Below are 18,188 nucleotides of genomic sequence, written 5' to 3' on the forward strand. Positions count from 1 at the left end.
TGTTCAGAGAAAGGGGCTCTCTGGGTTGCCTGTAGGGCACGAAGGGGTCCTCAGGCTGTGTGGTTCCCAGAGAGGCAGTGGCCACTCCCTCCCCCAGCCCCCACCCTTTCTCCATTGGCCAGTAGGTCTCCTGGGCCTAGAACTCAATTCTGTAGTCTAAGGTCCACTTTCAATTTCAGAGGGCCCAAAGTTGTACATAATGGAGTGAGAAATTTCCAGAGCCCCAGAAACCCTGGCCCACACCGGCCTCCTTGCCGCCTCGTCACCTCCCCCCTACCCCGGGTCTCTGATTCCCTGCCTGTCTTCTTTCCCTCCCCCAGGTCACAGGGTTGGCTGAGGGCATGAGGAGGCAGGGGCTCCTGAGAGAGGCAGGTTCACACTGCCCACATCTCTGCAGTCAGGAGGGCATGCGTGGGCTCAGGCTCCTCCCAGGGTCTTCCCGTGACACTGTGTACAGGACCCACAGGCTCACCAGTTTCACAGCTGCCTTCCAGAAAGTCTGGGACCCACAGCAGTGAGGGGCCGCCTTCCCACCTAAGCTGAGGGCTGTGTTCTCGCCATCTGGGCCCTGGCGCACTGCCTTAGGGCATCTGGACAGCTCCTCACTGTGGGGCTGCATAGAACACGTCTTCTGGGGTGGGAGACCCCCTCAGAGTAACGGGTGGGTAGATAGTGGCAGCTGCTTGTATGACAGAGGGAGGGTGGCCTGTCTGTCCTCTTCGGTGCTGTTGGTGATGGGAAGGGAGACCTGGCCAGGCCTGGTCAGGGCTGAACAGGGTTTGAGTCCAGCGGACCTGACCATGGTGCAGTTGGCTCATGGCTCTGCGTGCTCTTGCCCAGGCCTGCCTTCCCTATTCCTAGACCCAGCTCTCACCAACTGTAGGCATCTCCCCTGCACAGGCTGCCTTGTGTGCACCCCCAGCAGCCCCCCCCAGGGTGGGCACCAGCAGCGTGGCAGTGGAGCAGCCTTGAGAAGAAGGCACTTCTGGCTGGGGAGCAGGTCTGGGATCTTAGGGTCCTACTTGCAGGCCTGCTCATGTCCATTCTCCTCACCTCCTGCCTCCCCAGGACTTCCTGACGGACCTGATGATGTCAGAGGTGGACCGCTGTGGGGACAATGAGCACCTTATCTTCCGGGAGAACACGCTGGCCACCAAGGCCATCGAGGAGTACCTCAAGCTGGTGGGCCAGAAGTACCTGCAAGATGCACTAGGTAGGGGTGGGGCGTGGGGCCGGCAGGTGGGCAGGGCATGGGCTGTGCCTGCCAGGCCCTCACTCCCTCTCCCTGCCCTCCTGGCCCCAGGTGAGTTCATCAAAGCTCTGTACGAGTCGGATGAGAACTGCGAAGTGGACCCGAGCAAGTGCTCGGCCGCCGACCTCCCCGAGCACCAGGGCAACCTCAAGATGTGCTGCGAGCTAGCCTTCTGCAAGATCATCAACTCCTACTGGTCAGTGCCTCCCGGGCCCCCACCCCTGTGTCTTTCCCTTCCTGCATGCAGGATGCCGTGCTAGTATGCGTGTGCGTGTGCTCGGCAAGGCCCTTAGGCTCCATCTTCCCGACTTCTAAATGGCAGAGCAGAGGTTTCGCAGGGAGGGCACAATGACACACCCTGCCTGGCCCAGTGGAGTCTTGATGGGCTGCCGGGCCCCGTCCTGGTCCTTTGTGGGCTCACGCATGTAAGGGAGCGTCCCAGAACATATGCAGGACGCGGCAGTGCATTTCCACGCTTCTTAGCGGGCACCCTCCGTGTGCCGGGCACTGTCGTTGATGCTGGAGCTGCAGCACTAGGAGCGAGGCCGACGGCCCTGCTCAGGTACCCTCGTGGGGCAGGTGGACAGCTTCAGGTGAGACCCCTCAGCTGTCCACAGGGGTGACACCCTCCTGCACCTACCATACCTCACTCCTTTCTTTGGCAGGGTCTCCCTCACCCCACACCTCACCTCCACACGCTCCCTCCCTTCCTGCTTCAAGGCCTTGTGCCTGCTTCCCTCTGTCACCGCCCGTCATGGTATCAGACGCGGTTGTCTCATCCCTCCCGGCACCCGCTGTCACAGCTCTGATCCCATCAGAGTGGGACTGTGCCTGTGTCCAGATCCATTTCCTACACGTACCTGGAGCACCCTGGGGACAGACAGATTCCCCCGGCTCAGGGCTGGACCCAGGAAGGCCCGGGAATGGTTTGCTACTCCCAAAAAACAGGCAGAGACAGGCCTGCTAGGTTAGCAGCAGCCTTGGGAAGGGGACAGAGGGAATAGCCAGAGCGCGTAGAGTGGATGTCCTTCTACCAGGTCCCTCTGCCCCTGGCCTGCACAAGGTGCTCACCTAGGTCCATCCTGGCCGCTCGGGCTGGGCCAGAAATGACCCCTGGCCTGGGGTAGAGGCACAGCCTTGAACTCTTTGGGAACATACTTCCCATCCTTGGGCTGGGCTGTGCTTTTACCCGGTTCCCAGGGCAGACTGGGCGTGGGACACAGGGAAACATATCCATAGACAGCCATTTTCCATTTCCTCTTTCTGATATTTGTCCGAGGCCCAGAGGCATCTTTCTGTCCTGGACAAGGCCATCGATAGATGTCATCGCTCAGCACCTGCCCCCTGCCCAGTCCTGTGCCAGGCAGTTTGAGGGTCAGGGCTTAAGGTCGTGTCCTCCTCTGCTCCTCTGTCACTGTGTCTGTAGCATGTTCTTGTTTCACTGCAGAGAGCCTGCTGAGCAGGTGCTGGGCTTGTTGGGCAAAAGCCTTTGGAGTTGATCGAGGCTTCTGATGGACTTGAGATGGTCCTGTGAACGTGGCAGGGCCGGCCTTGTTCTTAGTGTAAGGATGAGGGGACTGAATGAAGTTCAGGGAGGGCCAGGCACTTGCTCAGAGCACCCTGAGTCTGTGGCAGAGCCAGGCATAGAGTCCAAAGAGTGCTGGGGCCTGGCCTGCCCCAGGGTGGGAGGCATGTCTGTCAGGGTGAAAAGATAGGAAAACCACATAAAGATTGGCCAGTGGGACCTGACTGCAGCAGGCTGTGGGTGCCCGGTAGAGAGAGCCCCCAGTGGGGTGCTGGCAACCCTGCCCACCTTCACTGGGCCCCCCTGGGGAGGTCACTTCCTCCATTTCCCTTCCCACCTAGAAAGCGGGAGCTGTGTTCTCATCCTGTGATTAGCCTGTTGCCATCTTGATCATTTGGAGCTCTTCTGAAAATGTCTGATTCCTATAATATTCAAGCAAAGGGAGTGAGTCTCAGCAGCCAGTGATGGCATCCAAGGGGCAGTGGTCTTCCAGTCGTGTTTTCCTCACTCTCCCCGAGATCTCGTGCCTGGTGTCTGGGACAGAGGGTGGAGCCCCGGGGCAGGCCCAGGAGCTGGCCATTGCCGTCGAATCTCGTTGGGACCGAGACCTGGCTCCTGTGTGCCTGCGCCCATCCCCTCTCGGCCCCTTTGTAGAGAGCCCACGGCCTTGCCTGGGGTTCTGTGTCCCTGCTCCCTGGGCCAGGCTCTCCCTTTGCCCTCACTGCCGTGCTGCAGTCCTGTGCTCAGTAGCTCACAGGCCATCACGGTGGAGGCGTTGGAATCCAGGGCTCCATCAGACCCAGCACCAGGTCCCTGCTCTGCACCCTCCTGCCCTAGCCCCCTGCCCGATGACTGGCCCACCTTCCTCTGTCCCTCCAGTGTCTTCCCACGGGAGCTGAAAGAGGTATTTGCCTCATGGCGACAGGAGTGCAGCAGCCGTGGCCGGCCTGACATCAGCGAGCGACTCATCAGCGCCTCCCTGTTTCTGCGCTTCCTCTGCCCTGCCATCATGTCGCCCTCACTCTTCAACCTGCTGCAGGAGTACCCCGATGACCGCACTGCCCGCACCCTCACCCTCATCGCCAAGGTTACCCAGAACCTGGCCAACTTCGCCAAGTGAGTGCCGTGAGCCCGGACAGCCAGGGTCCAGGCGTGGGCATCCGCTGGAGCCCTGGGGACAGGCCGTGGGTGTGTCTGCCCTGGGGTGGGGCCGCACGGCAGGCCCTGCTTCTGTCCCTGTCCTCCTCAGCTCTTCCCCTCCCCTTCTTTCAAAATCAGATCTCCACCTCCCATCCTCCCCCTACAAAAAGTACATGGCATTTGGGTATGTTTCCTTAATTTTCAAAGGTGAGAAAAGGAGATATTTTTTCCTTCTGCTTTTTGAACTAACATTTTTATCATAAGGATTATCCCGTGTACTTAACATTCATAAGCCTCATTTTGCGATGAATGACTAACATGCCTTCAAGGGAGAATGGCCCATATTTCCTTAACCCGTCCTGCGTGGTTGGGCTCTCAGGTTGTTTCAGACTGTCCTTGTTTGATGCTGTGAAGAATGTCTTTGCTTATAAGGCGCTTCAGTGTTCTCGACTGTACCCTAGAGCGAGTGGGTGGAAACGGAAGGGCTCATTCACAGTGTGGACAGAGCCGTGCTGCAAGCCTTCTCTGTGCTGGGCTCTGAGTCACATCTGGTTCCAGCCTCCTGGACCCACATTTGATCAGGGAGAGAGGGCAGGAAGCAGCGGAGCAGTGATAGAGACGCAGGCCTCCTAGGAAGGCCCCAGCCCTGCCCTCCTAGGAGATGCGCCCCCTGCTGTGTGTCAGGACCGGGGAGGTGGGGAGGTGGGGAGGCAGTCACCTGCTCACGGAGAGGCAGCAGGAACAGAGGCGGGGCAGGCCCCGGGAGGCCCGTGTGCTGGCTTGATGAGGCACCGTGGCATTCCCGAGTCATTACATGGCAGGCCCGGAGAAGGGGGGTGCGAGACCCAAGAGGACAGCGGGATCTTGAAGTTCAGGTGGGGCAGTGGGTCCCCCACAGGGAGGATGGCCCTCGTCCGTTCTGGGTCCTGAACTGGTCAGCCTGACAGCATGGGGAATGGGGGCTGGAGAGAGCACAGCAGGCAGCAGAGAGACAGGGCAGAGGGCATAGCTGTGGCTCCCTCCCACAGAAGAAACCGCCGTGGAAGTATTGGGGGGTGGGGAGCGGCTAAGGTCGGGGGTGATTGGAAGGTAAAGTCAGCAGGCCTAGCCGGGTGGGGAGGAAGAGGGAGAAGCTGGCCACCCCCAGGCTTCTGGCTGAGCTCTCTGGGGGACAGCGGTGTCCCTACTTAGGATAGGAAGCCCAGGAGCGTGGCATGGGTTTGAGGTGACAGCGCTGAGTCGGCCAGACTCGGCCAGGCTGAGGACAGGGGAGGTACCCATGGGTGTACACGCCTGAAAGCTCAGCAGAGAGACCCGCTAAGTGTGCATTAAAAGTCACCTGCACACCAAGCCATTGAAACTTGGAAGAAAGAGGGAAGGAGACTGACCAGCAGTGAATGGGGAGTGAGGGCCACAGAACATTCTGGTCCTGTGAGGAGAGGTCTGGGAAAGGGTCTCTGGCCTTAGCCGGGAACGAGGGCCCTGAGCCAGAGCAGATGTGTTGGCTTGGTGGAGTGAGTGGTGGGAGAGGCAGCCACAGTGGGGGCGGGGGGACTCAAAGGGGGGTCTCCTGGACAGGCCCCGGGACACTTACCCTCTCTGCTTTCTGTCCAGGTTTGGCAGCAAGGAGGAGTACATGTCATTCATGAACCAGTTCCTGGAGCACGAGTGGACCAACATGCAGCGCTTCCTGCTGGAGATCTCCAACCCCGAGACCGTCTCCAACACGGCCGGCTTCGAGGGCTACATCGACCTGGGCCGCGAGCTCTCCAGCCTGCACTCGCTGCTCTGGGAGGCCGTCAGCCAGCTGGAGCAGGTGCCTGGCCCCACGGGCTCCAGGGGGGACAGAGCCGGGCCAGAGGTGGCTGCAGAGCTCAGGGCTGCCCCTCCTTCTGGACTAACTGTGGGGGTCAAAGTGTTCGCCTGCCCGGGTGCCAGAGCCCAGGTTCCAGCCCAGGCCCTGTGAGCATTGCCCTCAGGGTCCCTGAGCCCCTTTCCCTTGATGGGCAGTGTCCCATTCAGTCACCAGCACCAGCCACGGGAGCCCACTTTGCCCACGGGGGCTTTAGCTGTCCACACTCAGCATTGAGTGCGTGAAGGTGTGCCCCCTACCTGTGAGAAACGTGATCATCTTTAGCTGCTTCTCTGAAGATATCCTCGTTCTAGGTTTTAAGGCCACTGATGTGAAAAGATAGCCACTGAAGATGCTGCACCTCCACACGTCAGGCAGGAAGCTGCAGACCTTTCCAGAATTACCCTTGACCATGAGTTGAAAATCTGATTCCCTAGACATGTCTGATCCTGCTGCGGCCGCCTGGCCTGCGCCCTCGGTGGCCCGGGGTTCCACTGTCGCCCCAGCAGCCCCAGCCCACACCGCAAACAGTCCGGTCAGGATCCACTTCCACAATATCTGTTGCTTCCCCGGGCTTAAAGAGACCGCTTTACAAACGTGGTTACTGCCTGAACAGGGACGGAAGGCCTCCTTGCTCCCGTCCCATTCCCTAGAGGTGACCACTCAGGGCACTCCAGTGTGTAGCTTTCTAGATATGTCTGCACGTGTGTTAAGTACCCATGCAGGCACAGAGTTCTTTTCCGTTTTTGTTTGTGTTGAAGTGAGCACTGCAGAGTGCATTTCTCACCTGGCTCTGTTGTCCTCTTTCCGTGTCACTAGGGGCTGCGCCGCCGCTATGGCCTCTCGGATGGCCGCAGGCTGTCCCGCATAGGAGTACACATTTCACTAGCCCCTGTTGCAGACACACGGGTTAATCCCCGCGTCTTGTTGCTGCGGTCGTGTCTGTTCGCTGATACCCACTCCCCTTTGGCTCGAGAGACACAGGGCAGGAAACGGCAGTGGGGCCAAGGCCCTCTCTTTCTCCACCGCTGCCAACACCAGTCACTCTCACTGCCACCGCATACGGCGTCTCGTGCCTGCCTCCGACACCCACATCTGCACAAGCAGGCAGGAAGCACAGGAGATGGCAGCCGCCGTCACAGCTGATGGCAGTGCAGCAAGAATTTGAAATCGAGGTGTTTGCCTCTCAAGTCTATGCTGTTGACTGCATGAGTTTTCACACTTTTTTTGCACAAAACCACGGAAGCCAGTGCATAAGCAGAGGGCCATCCCAGAAGTCTCTCGGATAGGGAGGTGTTGCTGTGGGAAGTTCTGGGGTTCCTCGTGGGCTCCCCTCTCTGGGGCATGGAGATGGGATGTTCTCAGGTGGAAGGCTTGGACTAGGTCACCATTTCTCCCTTTAGGCCTCTCACCCCCCTCCCCCACCGCCAGAAGTATCTGGGGGGCTTGGGAAAAATGTTCATTTGCAGATTCCTAGGCTTTCCAGCTCCTTCCCAGCCCTGTTGGGTCTGACAGGTGGGGAGGGGAGGGCAGGGCCTGCCTTTCCAAGTGGCTCCTCAGCAGTGTTGAACCCCAGCAGGTGCAGTGCACTTGGCCTCCCCAAGTGGCGCCCACAGGTCACACCTGCCACTTGCTGTGTATTTGCAGAACATTGTATCCAAACTGGGACCCCTGCCTCGAATCCTGAGGGATGTCCACACAGCACTGAGTACCCCAGGCAGTGGGCAGCTCACGGGGACCAACGACTTGGCCTCCACTCCTGGCTCTGGCAGTAGCAGCATCTCGGCCGGGCTGCAGAAGATGGTGATCGAGAATGATCTCTCTGGGTAAGAGAGGCCAGGCGTACCGGCTGTTGTGGGGTGCGCATGTAGACAAGGTACAACCTGCCTGCAGTTTCCACTGGGGAGGAGGATGTCTACACAAACGTTTATAAAATAAGCTACTTGAGACTTGAAATGTGTTGTGCAGGCTGTAGGCAGCGAGCCTCCATTTGGGAAAAATCAGGGAAGGCTTCTTGGAGGAGGTAATGTGTTTTGGGCTTTTTAGGAACAGCAACGTTTCCATGGGTGGAAAAGGCATTCTATGTAGAGGAACTAGCACAAACAAAGGCTTGGAGAAAGACAATACATTCTGTTGAAGAACGATCTCTAGTCCCGAATGCCTTTAGATTACCCAGGTGTGTGTTAAAAATACCTCTTCTGGTATTTCCTGGGTCTGAATCAGAATCTCTAGAAGTGGCATTCAAGTGTATGTGTTTTCAGCAGGAGTCTGGGTCACTCTGCAAGGCTTTGAGGCTGGGCGCTCCAGAAACTAGGAGAGGTGTCGAGGCCCCGCCCTCAGACTGAGGACAGGGAGGCAGAATGTTCTTGGATGCTAACGTCAAAATGAGGACATTCCTTTGAAAGACTTGGCATGTGTAGTGAACCGTTTGTGCCCCACTCACACACTGCCCTCCCAGGGGGCGCCTTGGACCGGCTAGTAAGGCTTACGCAGCAGAGTTGGGACTTGGGTCTTGCTCTGAGGTGGCAACGGCAGCGGGCTCGTAAGCAGGCGAGGGCGCGGACATCCAGAATAGGGTGTGTGGGACCCAGGACTGGGGGTGCTTCCCAGCTCCCGCGGAGCCCCGGGGGTCCGTTCACACAACCTGCCAGGTGAAGGAGAGCGGGTCAGGTGGAAGGGGACGCGCCTCGGTTAAGAGGTAGCCAGGCGCGTGGGTTCCGAGGAGACCTGACTGCGTGTGTAGACAGCCAAAGCCTGAGGCCGGTCTGGGTTTCTCCGGCTCCGTTGCCTGCCGGTGTCCAGCCGAGTGGCTGCAGCCTGCCCCGCCCAAGTTCCAGCAGTTGGGACTTGTCACTTCCTCCCCATCCCAGGCTCCCCGTTGTTGAAACCCCTGCCCGCTCAGAGCCTGTTTACCTCCCCCAGCCTTCCCTCCACTGCTGACCTGACCCTCCACATTGTGCCTTCTAAGGCGTGGGCTTCCGGGGAGGGGCCAGGGAAGAGGCTGGAAGACTGGGGGTGGGTACGGCTCCGCCTCTGCAGGTGCAGACCCTCCCTGCCTGAGTCACACCTTTGGATCCTCCTCTGAGTCCTTGTTTTTGCCAGGAACACCAGCCCCCGCCTGCCAGTCAGACAAAGGTGGCAGCAGGAGGCGGGGGGTGGGGGGGGGAGGCCTCACTGGGTCCCCACTCTGGTTATCAGTCTGGTGAGGAACGAGAGGGAAGAGGCAGCAGGGGCCCTTGCGGCTTTGAAGTCAGAGTTCTTAGTGCAGGACCCTTGGATAGCAGAGAGCCACTGCATTGTGGGTTGGGGCTTAGCTAAGGGGAGTTTTCCAGAACACTCCAGGCCCCAGCACTCTGTGTCCCAAGATGCAGCTGAGCCAGGAACAGGCGTACCAGGCAGCCTGACCTGGAACTAGCAGCGCTGGCCCCTAGAGTAGAGGTTCTGTGCAGGAACGGCCACCCTGGCCACTCAGTCCCCGTGGGGGCTTCTGCCGGGGTCGGCTGCCAGGGCTGTGGTTTGGTTTGCGGCTGGGCCACTGCTCCCAGCCTCTCCCACTTTTGCAGCCCACGCACCTCCTCTCCCCCACCCCGTCTTCCCTCCTCCCCAGCCCTGCCTTAGGCTGCCAGGCCCTGGCAGGTCGGCGGGGCGCTCGGTTTGGACCCGCCTTGGCCACATTCACAGTTCTTCTCTTCCCCCTTCTTTCCCTGTGTGTGCTTGTCTCCCTGCAGTCTGATAGATTTCACCCGGTTACCGTCTCCAACCCCCGAAAACAAGGACTTGTTTTTTGTCACAAGGTCCTCCGGGGTCCAGCCCTCACCTGCCCGCAGCTCGAGTTACTCGGAAGCCAACGAGCCTGATCTTCAGATGGCCAATGGTGGCAAGAGCCTGTCTATGGTGGACCTGCAAGATGCCCGCACGCTGGACGGGGAGGCTGGCTCCCCGGCGGGCCCCGACGCCCTCGCTACCGACGGGCAGGCGCCGGCATCGCAGCTGGTGGCCGGGTGGCCGGCCCGGGCGGCCCCGGCGAGCCTGGCAGGGCTGGCCACGGTGCGGCGGGCGGGCCAGACGCCGACCACGCCGGGCACCTCCGAGGGCGCCCCCGGCCGGCCCCAGTTGCTGGCGCCGCTCTCCTTCCAGAACCCCGTGTACCAGATGGCGGCGGGCCTGCCGCTTTCGCCCCGCGGCCTTGGTGACTCGGGCTCCGAGGGCCATAGCTCCCTGAGCTCCCACAGCAACAGTGAGGAGCTGGCAGCTGCTGCCAAGCTGGGAAGTTTCGGCGGTGCCGCCGAGGAGCTGGCGCGGCGGCCCGGGGAGCTGGCGCGGCGGCAGGTGTCGCTGACTGAGAAGGGCGGGCAGCCCACGGTGCCACGGCAGAACAGCGCCGGCCCCCAGCGGAGGATCGACCAGCCGCCGCCGCCGCCCCCACCGCCACCCCCCGCGCCCCGTGGCCGGACGCCACCCGCCCTGCTGAGCACGCTGCAGTACCCGCGGCCTTCGAGCGGACCGCTGGCGTCGGCCTCGCCTGACTGGGCTGGCCCCGGAGCCCGGCTCCGGCAGCCGTCGTCCTCATCCAAGGGTGACAGCCCGGAGCTGAAGCCTCGCGCGGTGCACAAGCAGGTCAGTGCTGTCGTCCGAGGGCGGGCCATCATCCCCCATGTCGCGCTGCTCCTCCTGGTCATCTCACCTGTGCCCAGCTGCCATCCCACGCTGAGTGATGCCACACGTGGCCCATCCCGCCGGCCTGCCACGCACACCACCTCCCCTCCCCCGGGGGCCACTGGCCCCTGCCCGAGTCCTTGAATCAGGGACAGCGTGGCCTGAGGGTCTCTCTGCCACTTCTCCCAAGGGCAGTGGGGGTCAGGGAGAGAAAGGAGGGAGGGCTCTATCCATCTCCAGCTGGAGGCCTGATAAAGCCCTGCCCAGGGTAGGAGTCAACCAGACCCCCCAGCACGCCCCCCCCACCCCCACCCCCCCCACCTTCGTGTCTCAGCTGGCCTCCAGGGCTCAGCTGCTGGGGCGAATGGTGTTCCTATTACCCTGGGGCCGCACACAGTATGTGGGACAGATGTGTTGTGACTTGCATGACCACCTGCCTGGCCGAGCTCACTTGCTCTCACCTGGGCGGCAGAGAGCGGTGCTTGGGCCACCTGGGCTCTTGACTCCGCCTCAGGCCGCCATCGAGAATGGGAGTTCCTGAGTTGGGGGTGGCATCGGTAGGCACCTGGCCAGCTGGAAACCCCCTGCCCCTGCCATGCCTCTGAGCCACTTGTCCCCGTGACTCACCTCGTCCCACCCCCCTGTTCCCTCCAGCCCCTCACGGCTGTGTTTCATTGTAGGGCCCTTCACCCGTGAGCCCCAATGCCCTGGACCGCACGGCCGCTTGGCTCTTGACCATGAACGCGCAGTTGTTAGAAGACGAGGGCCTGGGCCCAGACCCCCCCCACAGGGATAGGCTAAGGAGTAAGGAGGAGCTCAGCCAAGCAGAAAAGGTAAAGCCGGACCCTGGCAGTGTGGGGCAGGGCGGGGCTGCCTGCCCGACGACGTTCTCTCCCCTTGAGCCCTGAATGAAGGGTGCTGCTTCTTCCTGTGTATGGCTAGTCCTCTCTCAACCCTTGGTCCCCCATGAGGACGGCAGCCAGTGGAATCTGGAAGTAGAAGCAGCAAGAAGGGCTTAGTTCAGAGCTGAGGATTCCTGTATAGGCTGCACACGAGACTCACTGGAAATTGTACTGAATCCAGACTCCCAGGACTCGGTCCTCAGACCTCTGGGAGGCCCCTTCCCTGAGTGACCGGGCAGCTGAGTTCCTGAGAGTGCCGGACTTGAGGGCTGGGGGATGCCAAAGAGGCACATGGAGACCGTTGTGGGGGCGCTTCGTGCATGAGCAGCAGAGTGGTGTGGGTCCCCAAGGCAGCCGGGAGGGCTGCCCCCCCAGCCAGGCCCCCCCACTCTGGGTTTGTGCCTAGCCAGGGCCTGAGAGAGAAAGAGCCAGGGTGAAGGGGTGGGGCCAGACTGCTACTGCGAGGCTTGCTTCCCCCTAGGGAGAAAAAATGTTCTAAAATATCCAGATTCCACCCCACCACACACATCCAGCATTTGGGGGGGGGGCAGTGGGAGGGGCTTCTGTCCTCCCAAATTCTCCCTGCTGCTATGGCACCTGTCCAGGATCCATGGCTGGTTCTCATGTCCCCCTGCAGGCCCAGGTCAACACGGGGCCCCTTGCAAGGCCACCCCAGCATGGCAGCCACATCCCCCGCTTCCCTAGGTGCCCTCGCCTCTCAGCCCCAGGAAAGCCTGTAGCAGCCTCTCGGGCAATTCCACGGAACTCAGGGTGGCAGCTCTCCCTCCTCCTGGCCTAAGGCGAGGTTCATGTCCATGCTGCATTCCGCCACCTTCCACCATCCCCTTAGTCCACTGCATCCACCTGCTTTCACCATAATTACGTGAAGGGGACAAGGGGACATGGGGCACAGTGCTCCAAGAGCCAGCGTTTGTCTGGGCAGCAAGGAGAGCCAGCCTTCGCCCGGGCTCCCTGCGTGAGCCGGGCTGGGCTCTGCACGTCTCTGAGACTCCAGTTCCCACTTGTGAATTGCAAGGACCGCCCAGACCATTTGCAGGGGTCCGGCTGCAGCTGGGGTGTCCCCTTTCCTTGCTGCTCCGTGGCTGAACGAGCTCCTGTTTCTCTCACCCTCTCCACTACTAACCCTTACAGGCAAATCCAGGAGGCCTTGTTCCCTCGAGCTCCCTGGAGACCTGGGAGGGTCTTCCCTACCCCTCTCTGGCCAGCTCGGCAAGACTTGGGACGGGCCGAGGTCATTTCTCCCGGAGCCAGGCTCTCTGTGGATCCAGCTTTGCTGTAGGACCTTTGCTTTGAGTTGGGGCTGGTCTCTCACCGGTCTCTGGATTTGCCACCTCCTAACCTTTGGGCGGTCCTTTGCTGAAGTGAATTAGGCCTCCGTTGCCTGGGACTCAAGGAGAGGCTCTTCCTGCCTCCTCCAGCCCCCATACTGTCATGGAATCCTGGCCCCCAGCCCCTTGATTCTAGCCTCAGCCCCACCTGCCTTTAACCTCTCTGTCTCCCCCTTACTTCCCCACACCACTACCCTTGCTTTAGTTTCACATAGAGGCTGGGAGGCTAGGACCTTACCCCACTGGTCAGTCACTCTCCACGTGACCGGGTCACCTTGCCTTCTGGGCCTCGGTTTCCCCTCCCGTAGAGTCCCTATCTCTCAGGATGCTGTCAGGTCTTAATTTATCCAAGAGTGTTTTTAACATTTGTTTATTGTATTAATGACGACAACAACAACCTCAGTGCCCTAGTTAAACCGTTACTTCCGAGATCTGGGTGTGAGTCTTCATTCCCTCACAGCTGTGAGGCCAGGCTGCAGGGGTGGGAGGTTGAAGCGGAGAAAGCCCCGGGTGGGGACCGGCCTTGCGTGTCACCGCCACCCCTCTGGCTGGGCTCCTTAGGAGTCTCCGAGCTGGGCTCCCTCCTACCCGTGCTCCCGCTTGGGCTCACGAGGTGTGCTCTTTGTCCTGGGTGCTGTGCCCCTGGCGCGCCGCCCCCCCTGGCAGGACCTGGCCGTGCTGCAGGACAAGTTGCGGATCTCCACCAAGAAGCTGGAGGAGTACGAGACCCTGTTCAAGTGCCAGGAGGAGACGACGCAGAAGCTGGTGCTGGAGTACCAGGCGCGGCTGGAGGAGGGCGAGGAGCGGCTGCGGCGGCAGCAGGAGGACAAGGACATCCAGATGAAGGGCATCATCAGCAGGTGAGAGCAGCCGGTTCTGGTCCCCCCGCACACAGAGCAGGCAGGCCGTCCTCCCGATGAGGGGAAGGGCTGATCAGCCGCAGGATGAGCCAAGGGTGGAAGGAGGAGAGCGTCCCAGGCAGTGGGGACAGCGTGGCACACGTGTGGCGTTAGGCAGCGTGGACTGCAGGAAGCCCTACCCGGCACAGGGCGCACTGATGGTGGAACGCGAAGTGGCAGGAGTGAGGTCAGACAAGGCCCTGTAAGGAGTCCTGTTTTCTTGGTAAGCCCTGTCAGGGGAGCTAGGATTGGGGGCGCCTTGAAACACAGTGAGGACCCAATTCTGGGCAGGAAAAGTAGGCATAAATGTCATTACATTCGGCAGGTGAAGGTGGTGGGGGGAGGAAGGCAAAATATCCCCCAAGTTTCTACCAAGAGCGTCTGGGTGTCTTGGTGCCAGTTGCTGAGATGAGGGTCTGGGGAGGGGAGCAGTTGGGGTGTCCCAGCCATTCCAGTTTAAAGTGCCTTTGGGTTACCTGGGAAAGATTTCCAGGGAACCATTGGCTCTGATGCTCACTCTCACCTTTATTGATGGCTTAGATGGCATCCTGTGTTGATTTTCTCTCTCTCATTCTCTCTCTGTCTCCACCCATGGGTAGGGCGTCTGTAGGCAGGGAGCACAGTGAAGGTGTAGCGTCCCAGCCATCCCACAGCGTCCCGATCGTGAAGTTCACGTCTTTATGACAGTAATACAAGGTAGCAGAGGAAATAGCGTGGACTTTCTAACTTGTTTTCACGGCATAAGAGCCTGTCATCTGGACAGATTTAGCAGGTGTGCCATACCCAGAAGTTTCCCCACCTGGCCTCATGTTTTGTCCACTACAGAAACCCTTTCCAGATTCTTCCTACTTAGACTGCCCGTTTCTCTGCTCCTAATTACTGTTCGTTTCACTTACCTATGGGTGTGTTCATTATAAAATGGTTAACGTGAGCAGAGATCCTGTAACCAGAGTGACTGTTAATCCACTGTTCACTTGACAGCCAGCTCTGTTCTTTGTGTGTGTGGTTCCGGGAATGGAAATGCTTCTCAAACTAACCACCTCTTCCTCATTGTATCTCTTCTCTGAGGAGTGTGTGGTCTCTGAATTCAGTGGCTTACTTAGCGCATTTATTTCTACTAACTATCACAGTGTATTTCCTCAGTAATGGAAATGTCAAATTAGATCAGTTTGGTTGCTAGCATTGTTTAACTCGAGATTCTTACCAGTTTTTGTGGCTACTTGTTTACCATTCTATCACTATTTGGGGAAAGGATATTGAATGTCTAGTCATAATATGGATTTGTGTATTTCTCTTTTCTATTGTTTTCGATTTATGTACACTGAAACTCTGCAACCACATCTAGGATTGTTACGTGCTGGTGATGAACTGATCTCTTTATTATTATGACATCACCGTCTTTATCCCTCATAACAGTCTTTGTTCTGAAATCTACTTTGTTTGATGTGAATTACAGGTGTCTCAATTTATTTTGATTAATATTAGCCAGGTGTATCCTTTTTTGTCCTTATACTTTTAACCTATTGGTGTCTTTCTATATAAATGAATTTCTTTTATAGACACCTTATTGGTTCTTGCATTTTATCTAATCTGACAGTTTCTGCCTTTTAATTGGAGTGTTTAGACCATTTACATTTAATGTAATTATCAATATAATTATGTATGAATCTCTTATCTTGCTACCATTATCTATTTGTGCCATCTGTTTTGTTCCCTTTTTTCCCCGAACTCTTTTGGATTGAGCATTTTTTATGATTGCATTTTATCGCTTATTGTCTTACTAGCTATGTCTCTGTTGTCACTTTAGGGCAGGAGTTGGAAACTTCCCATAAGAAGGCAGATAATAAATATTTTAGGCTTTGCAGGCCATATGGCCTCTGTAAGTATTCAACTCTGCTGTTGCAGCAGAACTATGTGTGTGGTGTGGCTATTTACAAAAACAGGCAGTGGGCCCAGTCGGGCCCTCATTCTCAAGCTATAATAGTAGCAATTCTGTCATTATTTTTGTTCCTTTGTACTTAAGCTATCTTTTTTCTCTGGCTGTTTTTAAGATTTTTTTTTTATCACTGATCACCGATAATTTGATTAAGATGGTCCTTGCCGTAGTTTCCTTCATGTTTCTTGAGTTTGAGCTTTTGGCTCTGTGAGTCTTACCATCCTGCTTCCCCAGTCTCTTTCCTGGGAATCCCATCACACATACGTTAGGCTGCTTCATATTGTCCTACACTGCACTGATGCTCTGTTGTTTCCTTTTTTCACTTTTCTTCCCTGCCGTGTGTTAGATCATTTCTGTTACTGTGTCTGCAAGGTTACTAATCATTTCTTCTTCAATGTCCAATCTGCTATTAATCCTATCAGTATTTTTTTTCATTTCATTTCAGATACTGTATTTTTCACCTTCAGACTTTCAGCTTGGTTTAAATTCTATTTCTCTTCTCATCATGCTCCTGCTTTCCTCTATTTTCTCAGCCATGTGGAATGTATTTACAATAGTTTCAGTGTCTACTAATTCTGTCATCCGTGACATTTCTGAGTCTGTTTTTATTGATTAATTTTCTTCCTGGTTATCCGTTACATTTTCCTACTTCTCTGTATGTTTGGTGATTTTTGGTTGGATGCCAGACATTGTGACTTTTGCTTAGGTGTGGAATGTTTTGTGTTCTTTTAAATGTTTTTGGGGTTTGTTCTGGGACACAATGAGGTTATTTGGAATTAGTCTGATTCTTTTGAGGCTTACGTTTAAGCTCTGTTGGGGTGGGTCTGGACAGCTTTTAATCTAGCCTAATCTGACTCCATATTGAGGCAGTTTCCTTCTGAGGATTCTGCTTTATGCCCCTGTGTTAGCACGTCTTTCTACCCTGCCAGGTAGGAATATTAACTCTTCCTGGGGCTGTTTTGTTCTCATGTTTCAGTGGTGCATGCAGACCAGTCCTCAGCCAGAGACTCAAGGGGAGCCCTCAGGATATATGTGGAGCTCTCTCTGTGTCTTCTTCTTCTTGGGTATGGCCTCCCTGGGTCTCCTCTACTCCATGAGATTACTTCCCTTCTTTTTTTGTTTGGCCTGGACACTCCAGGCCGTGAGAGGGGCTCAGCTCGTGCATTCCCTTCTCTTAGGAGACACTGCCAGTTGTTCTGTGTCTGCACACCACTTTTTCATACATTTCATTCGGTTTTCTGGTTTGTTTATTGTGGTCACCGTTTGACGGCAGAAGGGTAAATCCAGTCCCTGTTACCCCACCAGCCAGAAGCACAAGTCTCTCCCCTAGAGTAATTTCCCTTCGGACTGACACCATCTAATGCCCGTCTTCTCCCTATTCCTCCCTTCCCCCTTCTTACTGGCTTTTCTCAATGTCTGATCTTTCTGTGACAAGGAACCCCCCCTTGGCATGGCCCCACACCCCTTCCTCCTGATCAGTGCTCCCCAACCACTGATCCCACCGACTTCTCACAATAGGCCTGCGGGTACCTGCCCCAGCACCGTTAACCTCTCTGTGTACCTTCTGTGACAGGTGCTCAGTGCTCACCCAGGGGTTAGGGGACCGCTCTGCTGGCCTGGAGAGGTTGTGCAGGTAGAGAGGGGGATGAAGCCTTGGGAGTAGGTGAGCTTGTCTGGAGAGCCAAGAGCGGGGGCTTGGGCAGACCCCAGTGGAGACATGCTGGGAGCAGGCAGGACAGGCATCTGCAGAGCAGTAGCCTTGGGGCTAGGAGGCAAACCCAGAGAGCGTGGGGTCCGGAAGCTAAAGGATGAACATCGGAAGGTGGGTGTCATCCGCAGTGATTGACAGGTGTGTGAGGGACCGGCAAGGTGAAGCCAGAAAGGGTTTCAGGGAGGGAGCAGCTGGCAACAGACACACACATGCCTTAGTTCTGAGCCTCTGCAGACGGTATTCCTCCCGTCTTCCCTACGCTTACCCGCATTCAGACTTGCTTGTCCCTCAGATGTCCACTATGTGCACCCACCCTCCAGCGCAGTTGCCTACATCCTCTTCTCTGTTCCCATAGTCTCTAGGCTGTTGTCTGCCTGTCTGTGTCCCTGCTGCTTTGTGAACCTTTTGAACGATGGAGATCTGTACTTTTCATCTCGCTACTTTGAGTGCCTGGTACATCTTGGCACGGCCTTGGTGAATGCCGAGTCGGCAGAGAAAGCCCTAGAGCCCTTCGGGGTTTCGTCTTCCCGCCTGTGCCATGGGTCTTATGGCATTACCCCACCTGCCTTGCTCTGGGAGGCGGTGAGGACCTAACCACCACCCCCAACCACCGTGGCTCCTGGAAGAACATCGGGAAATGGGCAGCTCCAAGGGTTTCTGGGGGATCTGGGAACAGAGTCTGGAGTAGGTAAAGCATAAGGAAGAAGTAGACCCAGCTCATGTCGGCTGTTGGAGGCCAGCTGGAGGGGCTCCCCTGCTGTGTCCCCACTGTGCAGGTGCGATGGCTTCTTCCCACAAGGCCCCACGCCCCCACACCCACCTCCTCACCTCCCTCAAGTGCCAGCTCGACTGTCCTTGTGTGTGGTCACAGGTTGATGTCTGTGGAGGAGGAGCTGAAGAAAGACCACGCTGAGATGCAAGCAGCTGTAGACTCCAAACAGAAGATCATCGATGCCCAGGTGGGTT

The 18,188-nt window shown here is 57.3% G+C and overlaps 1 protein-coding gene and 1 long non-coding RNA gene across 13 annotated transcripts in view; one reads left to right on the top strand and one right to left on the bottom strand.

Moving 5' to 3' along the window:
• DAB2IP (DAB2 interacting protein) overlaps positions 1-18,188 on the top strand; it is a 187,855-nt gene that overhangs the window by 165,370 nt on the left and 4,297 nt on the right. For 11 of the 12 annotated variants that reach the window (XM_023242674.2, XM_023242677.2, XM_023242678.2 and 8 more), the window contains 9 exons: positions 1,069-1,213; positions 1,304-1,448; positions 3,657-3,893; positions 5,532-5,733; positions 7,417-7,595; positions 9,498-10,386; positions 11,106-11,258; positions 13,343-13,536; positions 18,094-18,181. In XM_023242674.2, coding sequence (XP_023098442.1) covers positions 1,069-1,213; positions 1,304-1,448; positions 3,657-3,893; positions 5,532-5,733; positions 7,417-7,595; positions 9,498-10,386; positions 11,106-11,258; positions 13,343-13,536; positions 18,094-18,181 — 2,232 coding nt within the window. The remainder of the gene's footprint in view (positions 1-1,068; positions 1,214-1,303; positions 1,449-3,656; positions 3,894-5,531; positions 5,734-7,416; positions 7,596-9,497; positions 10,387-11,105; positions 11,259-13,342; positions 13,537-18,093; positions 18,182-18,188) is intronic. The other variant, XM_023242673.2, reaches the window with a different exon arrangement.
• Positions 13,536-14,930, bottom strand: LOC123381678. The gene is made up of 3 exons (XR_006588984.1): positions 14,472-14,930; positions 14,099-14,179; positions 13,536-13,730 (listed from the first exon to the last, which is right to left on the bottom strand). It is a non-coding gene; the product is annotated as an uncharacterized LOC123381678 (long non-coding RNA).

The sequence above is a fragment of the Felis catus genome, chromosome D4 (genome assembly GCF_018350175.1).
Source record: "Felis catus isolate Fca126 chromosome D4, F.catus_Fca126_mat1.0, whole genome shotgun sequence".
NCBI lineage: Eukaryota > Metazoa > Chordata > Mammalia > Carnivora > Felidae > Felis > Felis catus.